Below are 14,591 nucleotides of genomic sequence, written 5' to 3'. Positions count from 1 at the left end.
AATCCACACTACCCCTGTGGAAGATTTTGGAAATATCTGCCACATGGGGAGTATGAATTTCAAATGGAATGAGCACGATAGGCAGCTCCATTTGAATTTCATACACCCTCTGAGAAAGATTCAACCTGAATCTTCCACTGAGGGAGTGCGAGTTACAAATGGAGCTGATAATGTGTGCACTCCGTTTGAAAATCATACTCCCCCTGTGGCAGATATTTCCAAAATCTTCCAGGGGTAGTGTGGATTTTAAATGGAATAGCATATTTCTGCCCTTTTACCAACCAGCATAACCAGTGCAGTGACCGTATCATAATTACGCAGAAATAAAAGACGAACAATGCTCTCGTTTTTCACCCGAATACTTTACCTTGGAAGTATATGAAGGCATTGAACTGAAGCAATGAAGTGTGTTTTCAGTTGTGTTACTTTTTGTTATCGCTAAAACAAACGATACTGGCAATATTATGACCAATTGTTGGCTATTTAACTTGTAAAAATGCTTTGTTTTAAAATCAGCTTGTAAAAATCGATATTATCAGATTCTATAATTTGAACGATGTTTCATGGTTCGGATAGCGACGTTTGCACAGTATTTTTTATGAGACCAGAGAGCACATCAGGCACACCACATTGCATTCGGAATACGAGGAATGTCCTTCTATTCCGATATCAAATAGTTGTGATTTTTTTTGAAATTTTGCGATATAATAAACACTTTATGGCAAAGATCCTTGACCTAAACTTTATCAATCTAATATGTACTTAAAGTGTATGTGTAGCTGGGATGAAAAACCGACCATCGTTTGAAAATTGTGATCTGTTGTCACACAATTGTGACCATATTGAAGATATACATATTTTTCCCAAAGTCCTCAAAATAAAGGTATGAGTCTGATTTAGACACTCGTCGGTAGTATACATTATACTTCTGCAGTATTTGTAACATTGAAGTTACGAAAGAACCAAATTACTCTTACACTATAATATATAACACAGAACGTGTCGTGGATATTTTCACAAGTGTGACTGCTAATAATGACACAATCCAATTTACCAGCGTAATCCAAATATCCGTCAAGGTTGGCTTATTTTCTCAAGATCCAAACTAATCATGGCGAGGGCATTCTGTTAGTGTCATTCCATAGTCAGTCGATCGGCAAAGTCTCGATCAATCTCTTACAAAAGATGTAGATTCTAATAAAAAGCGGTTCCCAAAATAACCTTGAGATTTCCCATACAGACCGATATATTATTCAGGGTACCTATCCTTTAAGGACCAGCAATTTATTGTTCCCATATTTCTTTGAATATTTTATAGTGTTCTTGGTTTCAACGCATTTGTAAAGTCACGTACGTGTGTAAAGTGAGCTTTATATGAACGTAACGCAAAAAAGTTTAATAACATTGTACTGTAATTGAAACATGCTTAAAGCTTCATTGGATGGACGTATGAATGTACATCAGCCAGATAAAGAAACTCGTCAGTTATAGTCATCCTTGCTGTTCAACAACCTGATAATATTAGATTATTCTGAAAATACATTTTGTTAATTGGACTTTGCCTTCTCATTTGACACCATGTTCTTAATATTCGAGCAGGAATTGACCAAGATATGCGCTTCCAAACCCTCAAACTCCGAAATCAAAAGTTGCAATTTTAACGATTCAATAATTGTGTAAGTTATATTGTGTGCTTTAATGATTGGCTCATGGTGCTTGTGTGCAATACGATGCGTTCAGATTGAAAATCGTTGAAATTGCAACTTTTGATTTTGCAGTTTTCCAACTGACACAATAGCAAAATGCACTGACACGGAACAGCTTCCTGGAACACATTCACAGGCGAATAATTGGCACACAGCAAAGGCAATCTGGGAGAATGCGTGAGAATATTTTCCAAAGAATAAATGGAATAATGTGGAAAGGGGGTGGCTTCTGCTTTTCACACAGTTTCTTCCAGAAATAGGTCTTGTTCCATACTATTCCATTTACTCACAGATTTCTTGTGTTGGGCTGTGAATGTGGTCCTGGAAGCTTTTCCATGTCAATGCATTTTGCTGTTGTGTCAGTGGATAATTCCTTGGTTACTGACATCCTGTGTGTAATTTTGGTTCATTTTTATCGACAGGATTTTAAGATATGACCTTGTTAACAATGCTAAGTTTCATTTTGATCCCAATTTAGGTTAATTTATCCGAAACAATATTTCACCTACTGTAACCTCTATAGATACCAGCATGTTACGATATACCTTGCTATTATATTAAAACACCCATCATGCCAATGGCAAATAACGCATTTGTGTTCTTCATCCTGGCGGCAAGCGTGAGAAGAAATAATAGGGTTCATGCTCACATCTTCATTAGTCGTGTTAGTGAGCTACATGTAGCACAGAAAAAACAAACATATTCATTGTTCATAAGTTGAATGCTTACATTTTGGGTTTGTGATCTGTAACGTAGAATTACGTGACCCGCCAATGTATTAGATTCAGATCGATGCGAGTCCAATTTTGATCAGCTCTGTTCGAGCAGTCGTCACCATTTTAGTTAGTCCGACACATCACTTGTTTCATATGTCCTTTATGACACTTTTATTATTTCATTATTCCTGTTTGTCTTTAAATATAAGAGTATAGGCCTAATTAATATTGCTTGATATCAGCTAATCGGTTTAAATGAGTAAGAAGTAAGTTTAGACCGGGAGTTTAGAGCGACAATTTATATATCCCTAGGATTATACTTCAAAATATTCATATATTTTGAATATGCTGAATACATCAACAGTGTTCACAAGAATAAAGTGCAATTTTCAGGAAGTTGATAAAAGCTTTTAAAATCGGTTATAATCCATTAATGTGCATACCATGTATTGATTGCGCTTTAAAACAAAAGTATTGTTGCCCGTAAGGCTCTGTGTTCGTGATAATATGCAGAAAAAGTAAATCTGGAATCTCGCATCGTGCTATATATACTGCTGAAGTACTTTAAGTATAATTTTCCATGAAAGGCCACAAGGAATACGTAAATATAAACTGATGTGGGAAATAATTCTAGCTTCTAATAAAATAAAATAGCTACTATTTGGCTTTATTGGTGCAATATGAAGTACACATTTTTACCTCTTTTGTATAGGAAAATGAGTTTAATATTACTACCGATAGATTAATCCTAGAACCACTGAGCCAAATGCCAAAGTTTGTAACACGGACTACGAAAGGGGGTCATAAACGTCATACCATTATATGGGGTACCAATGTATAGCTATGGGTCTCCACTACCCAGTGATACCAAGTACACACATTCCCCATATAATGTCGCTATGACGTCATAATGTGAGGGCGCCCATGCAAATTTGGGAAATTCTGGCTATATATAAAAGTAAAGGCAAAATTAATTTTCGGCTAGATATTCTCCAAAAATGTGATTGTTACTGAGTTTTCTTTTTAATATAAAAGGAAATGACTATTTCAACCTGACTAATACAAGTAAAAATTCAATAGCTCTTGGAATTAATTTGCACGAGCTAATAGAAAATAATTGATTTTACTGTATGGACTACAACTACCCCCCCACCTATGGTCATCTTTGACGGGCGGTTCTACCCCCCGCTTAAGGTGCTGGGGTAAATATGTCTCTTAGTGTGATTACGGGGGAAGACTTTAGGTTATATATAACCTCTCTTCTATTGATTTGAGGTGTACGAGATTTTAGTGTCCATACCAAACCGGAAAAAAACAATATACTGTTAGAATTGCCACGTTATACTTGTTCAAAAATATCCTTTTTAATCTTGATCCTCTTTACGAGGTCTCAGTTGTGATTTGATTGAGAGGTGGTTTAAATACCTCAAAGTCCAGCTACATGGGTTTTGAAATGTCATAATTGATTCCAAAATAAGTGGACGCGACATTTGGAATAATGTAGTACATACTGGGAGAGTATAATAATGTATTTTATACTTTTAAAGCTGCTGATTTTACACAAATCGGTTCATTTCTGTATTCAATTATGTTGTTCAATTATATATTAGTGCTATCTTCACACATATTTTGTTGTCACGCATGCATCGTTTTCATTCTATTACTATTATTATTATAATAATAATAATAATTATTATTATTATTATTATTATTATTATTATTATTAGTATTATTATTATTATTATTATTATTATTATTATTATTATTATTATTATTATTATTATTATTATTATTATTATTATTATTATTAGTATTATTAGTATTATTAGTATTATTATTATTATTATTATTATTATTATTATTATTATTATTATTATTATTATTATTATTATTATTATTATTATTATTATTATTATTATTATTATTATTATTATTATTATTATTATTATTATTATTATTATTATTATTAGTGTTATTATTATTATTATTATTATCACAACTTGTTTACTGTTTTGTTGTCATCCATACAGGTTACAGCGCAGGCAACCTGTATGACGTTAACGACAATGTCAGTGGACCGTTACCAAGCTATAGTACATCCTCTACGTTCATTAAAAACAAGAACTACCAAACTAGCACTCATCGTCAGCATAGTCATATGGACAAGTAAGTCACCTTACAAATTAAGTTTGTCACGGGGGATATTAGAGAGCTTGCGGAATGAAGTTACTGGAACTTTAACGGCAACTTCAAAAATATCGATTCGATTTCTTGCTCAACTTCACTTCAACGCGAACGTCAGATTGGCTTCTGTACCAACAGCGTCTTGTTGTTTAAATTGGGGTACATAATGTAGGCCTAAATGAATAAAATAATAATTAATTAAAATACCTGAACAGTACAAACATATTTGATTATATAGAGGTGTAATTATAAGACACGCAACGTTGTAAAAAAATGTTCACAGTAGCTGCAATTCGCAGAAGTTATACACTGCTGAGTCTCGTAAAATCAGTCAATTTTACTGGAACTTAATCCCCTTGGCGTTGAAGTCAAGCCAAAACCTTGGTTCCGCAAGCTGATTTGGTGTACGTTATGAGCACACACAAATGTATATATGAAGTGTGACGTTTGGAACAAAATTTATTTTGATCTAATTCAATCAGTAATTTTTAGTATCATGTGGCATGTTTTTTACCCAAACCAAATTAGATTTCCAATAATTGGTCTATTAACTAGACAATACATAAGTGGTAATTATGTAGTCTATGAGGAAATATGCAAACCATTGTTTTAATTATGACGTATTTTCATCATAATTTACGGCACACTATAGATTCTGGCGTTAACTTTAACTTCAAGCGGCTTTAATGGCAGAGTGGTTTTGAATAAATAATCCTCTATAATCCTCTAGACGTTAAAGTTAAAGTTAAAGTAACTCCATTTCGCAAGCTCTCTATTGACTAAATATTGACGTCGTCATGGGTTAGCTCGTAAACACAAAACTATTACAAATAATTAAACAATTTATTTTTATGTTATCAAGCATATTATTACTAATCTCAATCCGTTGGGATATGACAGTGCACCCCAGTATAAAGTATGTTTTTCACCCCTTTTCGCAAGCCGCTCCGATATGTTATGATATAGACTTCAGATTTCATTCTTGATCCCGGGTTTGAAATCCAGTTCTGTAGTTATGAATCTTTTATTACTTTTTTTATCCATTTTAAAGCTACGTTATTGATTAATTTTATAAGAAAATGTACACAATCAAAAGAGGCTAAATACGCGACCTCGTTTCGATACGGGAGAGTGATTTTGAACAGATAAACGGGCGTACGCCTTGAAATCTCAACCTCTGTAGTCTCTCAAAACAATCCAATAGACCATTTTGCTGCACAGTAGTCTCATGTTGTTCCGCCTTTGCGTTCAAATGTATAGGAAGACCGCCCGCTATGTAGAAGGTCACTTCGAGACTTACTGTCTACAAGCTGTTATGGCAATGCGGAGGTGGTCACGTGCGTATTTATATATAATAGGTCTCAATATTTACAATGCTATATTTTTACAATACGTACGAGTAAATGTATTTTTTTTTTAATTTCATACAGGTTCATTCTTAATGTCAATACCACTAGCCGTATACTTCGACCTGGAGAGATCCTCTTTTGATGGCGAAATCACATACCAAACATACTGCGCCGAAATTTGGCCTGTTAGTGTGCGGCATATTTTATGGCCAGGATACGCAATCTACGCTGCTGTTCTTATGTACCTCATGCCGCTTTTGATCATATCAATCTGTTACAGTATTATGTTGTTGAAAGTTTGGACCAGAGTTGCGCCAGGTGATATAGGCCGCGCTGCAAACAATGATCGGAATGTGCAACAGGTGCAACAAAAACGGAAAGTTACCCGGATGGTGTTAGCTGTTGTTGTTGTCTTCGCTCTTTGCTGGTTTCCTATACATACTCTTAATTTATGGATGCGACTATCGAAAGATTTTCCCTACTCATATTCAACGTACATTTTTAAAGTCTTTGCACATACGTTGTCATACGCAAATTCTTGCGTTAATCCGTTTGTATATGCATTTATGGGAGAGAATTTTAGAAAATATTTGAAGAAGGCCTTTCCAATATGTTTCAGAACTGCTCGGGAATTCGCCGAACATCATGAACGAACAGAGGCGAGGACTTTAAATACGAATACGTGATAAATAGTGTCCAACAAAGTTGCCAGTGCAAAGTTCCGCAAAGTTATTATACCCGCAAATAGAGAATGCAGTGTATATCGTTATCCTTATGATTGATCATTTTACTATTTTTCTTCGGCAAACGCCCCGCAACTATGAGTTTAGCGCTAAAAATACAAGACTCAATGACACACTTGTTGGCCTTACACCGTACATGCATCTTATAGCCCATCTTCGCCCCAGAAGTCAAAAGTCTTTGCCCCCAGGGGCCTAGATGTTAAAATATAGAGCATATTCACATCATATTTTAAAAGTTGGTGCACCGATAAGCCAATTTGCAAACATACACGAACCCTATGACATCTATGGGACCAACTGTAAAAACTGTTAATATTGAACGACAATGGTTAAATGGGGTACCGTATCAAAATGCGCGCAAATGCACTCGCTCTATGTGCTATATGCAGCTGCGTTACTTTTTGTGCAGACTTTAGTTCAGAGCTAGCCTTGTTACACTTTAAGACTGTCTCCTAGTTTTACAGTTGGTCCCATAGATGTCATATAGGATTCGTGTATATTTGCAAATGTAGAGTGGCCCTTGGCTTATCAGTGCACCAACTTTTAATATCTGATATGAAACAGCATGCTTTGTATTTCAACATCTAGGCCCCTGGGGGCAAAGATTTTTGACTTCTGGGACTTCTGACTTCATTGGTTCTTAAGATATAAGCTTTTCTATAACAGCTGCATTACTTTTTGTGCAGACTTTACAAAAGCGCCATGGCCATTATGTGGCACATGTATGGGCACGTGCCTTTCGCATATTTTAACGACAGATATAAGGCTAGGGGTCCCTAGAAGCCAAAAAGTTAAAACAATTTTCCGTTTAGGTCAAATATTGTGGGCTCCATGTCCTGAAATGTAAAAACAAAGCGCTGGCCGTCTTTTCACAAATAATTAAAGTAAATTCTGGACTCAGAATGGTACACTGGTAGTGCTTGAGCATTATAATGTTGCACGTATAATTAGCCCCATTTGTAACATATGATCCCAAGGTTTTTGATACTGATATCACTTTGACATACGAGTGTTCATGAGCCTCATATATTTTAGGCCCAAATATAAAATAAATGGTCGGCTGTTTCTCAGCAACTATTGCATATTTGGGACTATATAATGTGCGCAAATATAGGGCCATCTGGTTCTTTTTCCCGTGCAATTTGATTATAAGGGGCTCTTACTTTGAGTACACCACATTACTTTTCATACAAATGTTAGCAAATACAAATATACGATATTCTTCCCTGATTCCGCAGCATTTTTCTATTTTCCCTCGCAATTTGCAGGATGTGTTTTTGGTTATTCTTTACGTAAATCATTGAGGTCTGCGCAACTTCATATTAAAAAAGACATGTTTGCATGTCTTAAGCTATGTAGCTGAATGAAGTTCATACATGTTTTTACAAGGAGTGAGCTAGAAGCCACAATCATCACAATCTTGAGTTCTGGGTCTACAATTGTGGGTCGATAATCGGAAAGAAAAACAAAATAAAAGCTCTTGAAAAATGAAGGAGATTGCAAGTTTTCGTGACATTTCAAATTGCAAACATAGGTTTTCTTGCTATGCAATTTGATTTTAATGTTAACGTCAGGGCCACTTGCTTTGTGTAGACCACAGTACTTATCATACAGCATTAGAAAAATATACGATATTCTTACCATCGCACAACAATTTCCTATTTTCCCTTGTAATTTGCAGAATGTGTTTTTGTTATATTTTCTCACGTAAATCATTGAGCTCTGTACATTTTATACTGAATAAGTCATGTTTGCATAGCTCTCGTATGTATGTCTTACACTGAAAGCCAAACTGGAGTCAGGGTTACTCTTAACCAGAGTCCGGCCACTCTGCGACTCTATGTCTAAAATGACTCCTTGAAGAGTCATACATTTCTTGACTCTGCTGAAGAGTCACTGTTGATGACTCTACACAGGAGTCATATGACTCCCAATACAGAGTCATTTTAGACATAGAGTCGCGTAGTGGCTGGACTATGCTCCTAGAGTAACCCAGACTCCATTGATAGAGTCACCCCGACATAGATGTATTCAAAGTATAGACCTGCCACAATAAGAGACATTACTCTGCGGAGTTTCACGCCATAGGCGATCGTCAGACCACACGATGGGGAAATTTGGTTTCACCACCATCCCCTTGGAATGGGAGAATACACATTCCATGGTGTCAACAGCCAAGCAATTACAGTGACACCCTTGAAAAGTCATACATTGCTTGACTCCGTCGACGACTGTAGAGTCAATTAACCCCACAGGTAGAGCCTACTAACTCTCCTGTGATAATCAGGTGACTCCTTTGGAGAGTCAGTGCTAGTTTACTCCACTTATAGAGTCACTTGACTCCATTTTGGCTATCAGTGTAAGCTATGATTATTATCACAATCATGAGTTCCAGGTCTACAAAATGTGGTTCAATAATCGGTAAGAAAAACATAATGTAAGCTCTCGAAATATGAAGGAGATCGTATGTATTCGTGACATTTCAAATTGTTAATAGAGGTTTGCTTGCTGTGTATTTGATGTTCTACCGTATTAAAATTAAACGTAATACTTTACATGGTTTAGCCAATTTTCAAGATTGTGGGTGCATAGACTTGCAATTTTATGATGAAATTGCATTCCTGCTGAGGTCAATGTTGTTCTTGGTATATCTTTCCGTGGAGAATCTTGTTTTTGCCTTTATTAACTCATTCAGATAATGGCGGAACGTTTGAATGTTGTGTACATTTAAATGTTGTGTGACCTTTAGTGTATACAATTGTTGGGGTGTGTTTGTGTGGGTGTAAACACCTACTGTAAACTGTTTAAGAGTGTGCACATATGCATAATATGTATGTGCTTATTTATTACTCGTTGTTTTTACTTTTACTTTTCGCCAGCCCATAGGGCTGGTACCTGTTTCTGAGATGGGGTTTGTGTACACTAAAGATTAGCTAAGATTATAGCCTTCTTCTATTGGTATGAATTATCTTTTTTACTTCTCGTGGTGGAAATGTTTTTGATATCTGCTAATTCGATTTGCAAGGAAAAGAAAGTATGTTTTGCCGTTTCAACGAACGAAAACGATTGAGTATTGCCAAAGTTATGTTTGAATTAATTATGACTTAAAAAGTTATCATAGGTTAGGCCTACACATATAAACATAAACTTGTTCAGCAATCAGCATATCAAAAAAATGACATGGTCAAAGCGGGGGAATGATCATGAGGTCATATCAGTGGACTACTGAGCATAGCATGATGTTTGGTTGCCTGTGAGTGCATAATTGATATGTTGATAACAGATCTAATAATGTTGTAGAATCAAAATCTTCATTGGACCACATTGAAGTCAAAGTAATTATCTATCCTATCCTGTATCGTTTTATGGATAAAATTGACTCAAAATGTTATTGATGATATTATTGCTATCTTTAACATCAGTTTTGTCTTTTCAACGGGAAAAATCCGATTGAAAATAAAGTTTTTAGGGCTAGCTATAATATTGAACAATATATCCCATATTTTGACATGCACTTATAGAAAATAAATAAATTATTGTCTTACTTTATAAATTATAAATACTGTAGAATGACACATAACTAAAGTGAGGCCAATTTCTATCTTTTTTATTTGATTCATAAAATTACATTCAACAAAATGATTGAAGACTGAGAAAACACACAATGCAGACTATTACAGAATGGAGTAGGTTAGATGCCATGTCCATAGCTTTGCAGGAGTTTCGGACTAACAATCAACACATTCAAAAATACAGTTTAAAAGTGAAGATTGTAGTGAATGATCAGTCCTTAATATCATGTGCTTGCCACTATCTACTTTATAGTAAACTATATACATTGCGAAATAATATAAAATTATTTTAAAATAAAATGTGCATGTAAGTTGAGTTAACATAGCGAATTAACTAACAACTGCAGTGTATTTCTTGATTTTAATAATAAGCATGGGTAAAAAGCAGTAAAGACAAAAATACAGAACAATTTGGAGTAATGAATTAAAGAGTTGACAGGAGTTATAGGAGTTAATGTTTTTTGTTGTTTTAGTGTGCATGTTCTCACCATTGATGGTTTGGTGAACTGTCATGTAACATGGATGTAAGCGTGATCCTAAAAATGCCTTTCACGGTGACCCAAACTATTTACAAGACCTCTTCTGCATTGAGGCTGGCCTTCCTTTTAAAGGGAATTTTATTTTACATTATGTACCATGCTATTTTGGTGTGGGTGTGAAAGAGGTTAGGGGTGTATGATGGGTGTGTATGTGTAATAGGGGGTGCGTGTATGTGCGAATGAGATTGAAATTACGGGGCTGAGTGCTGTGTTATGGTCGTATGAAATTTTTGTAATGTAAGACGTATTTATATTTTCTTACAACAATTTTTTTTGTGAATTTGTAATATTATAATCTATGTATAAGAGATATTGAATAATATTTTGTTGTTACAACGCGTTTATTAGCGCACAGACATAGTTTCTTTATGTAGTTGTTACATTTTCTTTCGTATGAATGGGGTATTCTCTTTGGTTTGCGTTGCGATGTGATTTTTGAGATATGATTATTCCAGCAGAGATTATTTGAACCCTATCATCCTAAATCTCTACCTCTTTGACAAAGTTGAGGGAGACATCAGCACTAGTTCAATCAGAATGTGCAGGGGTGTCTCTTTTGAAGCAGTTCTGGATGGCATGGTATTTGACAGTTGATTTTACACTTAATATAATTCCCACGCGACCCATGGGCGCCGCCATACCAAGACCACCAAGTGACCAGAAGATGTGCCACAATGCTAAAAAAACTTTTCAGACAATCATCGAAATTACTACAAATGTACGATGGTCAGTCAGTACGTTATGATAGTTGACCCCCCCCTCCACCCCCTATATTGAATATCTTGATGGAATGTCTGTTTGATCACAAAAGACTGTACCTCTGTCTGTATAACAACATAATGTATAAATTATGCTATAATACTTAAAATACTAAAATGAAAAGTTAGATATTAGAATTAACATTAATTATCTCCTAAATGAAACAAAGGGAAATAAACTCCTTAATAAAAGTTTGGAAAGTTTTTTCAAGCATCTGTATCTGAAATTATTTGTGACATATTCATATCGTGTTGCATATCAATGGATAGCTACAATACTACCCTTTACACTGACACCTCATCTGAAACAATAACATTTTCCACGGCTGAGTACACGCCTTGTGAATGTAGTGGGGCCTCAAACAGAATTTGCTAAATTGAGCATGATTCTGTGCAGCAAGCTGCAATCCCATATCTTCACAATCTGGGACCTAATGCAATCCTTCCAGATGACACCGTTCGCCCCACAGAGCCACGGTAGTCAACGACTACCTACATAATATGGGAGAAGAGCCAACATGGCCTGCCATCAGGCCAAACCCAGGGGCCAGACCTCAACCCGATTGAACACTTGTGTGACCAGCTGGATCGTGATGTACGTGCCAGAGAAGCCAATATGCAACCACATTGAATGACATGTGACGAATCCTTCTTGAAGAATGGAATGCCATGCCACAGTAACGTGCAACCAGGTCGGTGAGGAGAAGGTGCATGACTATTGTGCTGCGTATGGTTTTTCCACCCACTATTGAGGTTAGTGACTAGCACAGAATAATGGTCAATTTGGCTAATTCTGTTTGATACATTCATAAGGCGTGCACGCAGCCGTGAAAATGATATTGTTTCAAATGGGGTGTCATTGTAAAGGGGAGTATTGTAGCTATCCATTGATATGTAACACGATATGAATATGTCACAAATAATTTCAGATACAGATGCTTGAAAAAACTTTCCAAACTTTTGTTGAGGAGTTTATAATGGCTGGTCACGTGTGAGAGCTGGTACTCGGTACGACGATATATGGTGCAAATCAAACAAAAATCTGCTCATACGTATGGGCTGACCGATACAACATTTTCAGTGGCGTAGCTCAGTGTTGTGACGCCCAGGGCAAGGATACATTGCAGGGCCCCACGCTGAAATGTTTATTGTAGACCCCTTTTTGGCTCACATTTTAAACATCACTGAAGCATAGATAGTGATTATGTAGACGCCATACGATTGCGCCCACGGAACGTGTTATTTGTATGTCATGCTGCAATAACGACAATTTAAATGTTGTACATTTAAATGACCACATTGTTTGCCATTGTCACCTCCCATGAGGCGCCCAGAGCACGTGCCTCCCTGCTGAAATGTATAAAAAATAAAAATGTAAAATGTCTTCAGTTCATAAAATATTACTTCTTATAGCGCATATATTATAGCGCATACATTAAGCCTAAAAAATTGTTTGATTGCTGTAACCTGACCGACCGTAAAAGTAGGCCCAACCCCGACGTTTTTCTTTCTTTTTTGCAAAAAATAAATAAATAAATAAATACATAAATGAGTGAAAAAACAAAGAAAAAAGTTCCAAAGCCTTGGGGAGCTAGAGGCACATCCTGTGCATCCCCAGGACTAAACTAAACCAACTTCCCGAAAATATAAACTGGCCCCAAGTGTTGTTGTTTTTTCAAGATGGCGTCCAAAATGACCCCCAAATGCAGGTAATCACTATAAATGACCATAATATGAATACTATTTCTGAATCAAACTTTTTAGCTGAAATTAAAGAGCCCAGTGTTACCTCAAGTTGATATAAAGAAAAAGGAATTCCCAACAGTCGGTATATTTTCAAAATGGCATCCATTTTGAAAATATACTGACTGTTGGGAATTATTTTTCTTTATATCAACTTGAGTTTATGCTTGGCTCTTTAATTAAGCTAAAAAGGTTAGTCTGATTCAGAAATAGTATTCATATGCCTATTATGGTCATAGTGATTACCTGTATTTGGCGGCCATTTTGGACTTTTGGGACGTTTTATCTTTTATATCAAGTTGAGTTTATACCGGGCTCTTTAAGTAAGCTAAAAAGTTAGTTTGATTCAGAAATAGTATTCGTGGTCATTTATAGTGATTACCTGCATTTCGGGGCCATTTTGACGCCATCTTGGAAAAACCCACTTGGGGCCAGTTTATATTTTTGGGAACATCCTGATTATGTTTTAGGTTCATCTCAGGAACCTAAAAAAGTTGTGGTTTAGTCCTGGGGGTGCACAGGATGTGCCTCTAGCTCCCCGAGTACTTTATCAACCGAAACGTACAGCTTAAAAATTAGAAAAAAATAAGGCCTAATTAGTCCGGTTACTTTCAAAGTCGCACGACTATGGAATGGTGGATCTGCGAAATCCGATGTGGATAAACTTAAGGGATAGTGTGGTCGATCATATCAAAAGCTTTGGAGAAGTCTGTTAGAACCACCGTCCCAGTGTTGTTGACTTTGTCGGAATCTTGATGAACTGCGTGAAATAGGTTGACCAAGTGATGAGTTGTGGAGATGCACTTAATGGATCAAGTTTTGTTCTGGATATCCTCAAGCACCGAGTAGGTATAGAACTCGTCCCTGATTTTGATCTTTTAAGAGGTCCGGGTCTACAATTGGAATCTCTTTTTATACGAAGGTAAGGTGAATTTATGTTATATTCTATTACTCTTACGACCCATTATTCAAAATCGCGCACTGTGCTTTGTTAAAACACGTCACGTGAGAGCCCATTATTATGCAATAATGGGTCAAGCGCTGTAACACATTCTACGCACAGCATTACGCTTTTTTACGCGTGCAATTATTTCCGCTATACGCTCTGTGACTTATGCGTACGCGCTCCACCTTGAAGTTAACAACTTAAAATATTTGTGCCAAAAAATGATGTTTTCTCTCTAAATCGCACTATTTTCTGGTAATAGAATAGAAATAATGGGTGCAGCATTATCCTTTATACACAAATAATGTGTCCTCGGCAGTAAAAAACGTTTAAAT

The 14,591-nt window shown here is 36.0% G+C and overlaps 1 protein-coding gene across 1 annotated transcript in view; it reads left to right on the top strand.

Annotated features, from left to right (window-relative positions):
- LOC140150621 (G-protein coupled receptor 54-like) overlaps window positions 1-9,564 on the top strand; it is a 114,635-nt gene extending 105,071 nt beyond the window's left edge. The window contains exons 2-3 of the mRNA XM_072172675.1: window positions 4,453-4,588; window positions 6,037-9,564. Of these exons, the coding sequence (XP_072028776.1) occupies window positions 4,453-4,588; window positions 6,037-6,641 (741 nt within the window). The 3' untranslated portion in view covers window positions 6,642-9,564. The remainder of the gene's footprint in view (window positions 1-4,452; window positions 4,589-6,036) is intronic.
- The last annotated feature ends 5,027 nt before the right edge of the window (window positions 9,565-14,591 follow it).

This window comes from Amphiura filiformis, chromosome 4 (assembly GCF_039555335.1).
Source record: "Amphiura filiformis chromosome 4, Afil_fr2py, whole genome shotgun sequence".
NCBI classification, from domain to species: domain Eukaryota; kingdom Metazoa; phylum Echinodermata; class Ophiuroidea; order Amphilepidida; family Amphiuridae; genus Amphiura; species Amphiura filiformis.
The sequence above is the reverse complement of the archived record's forward strand: the minus strand, read 5'-3'. Positions and strand labels throughout refer to the sequence as shown.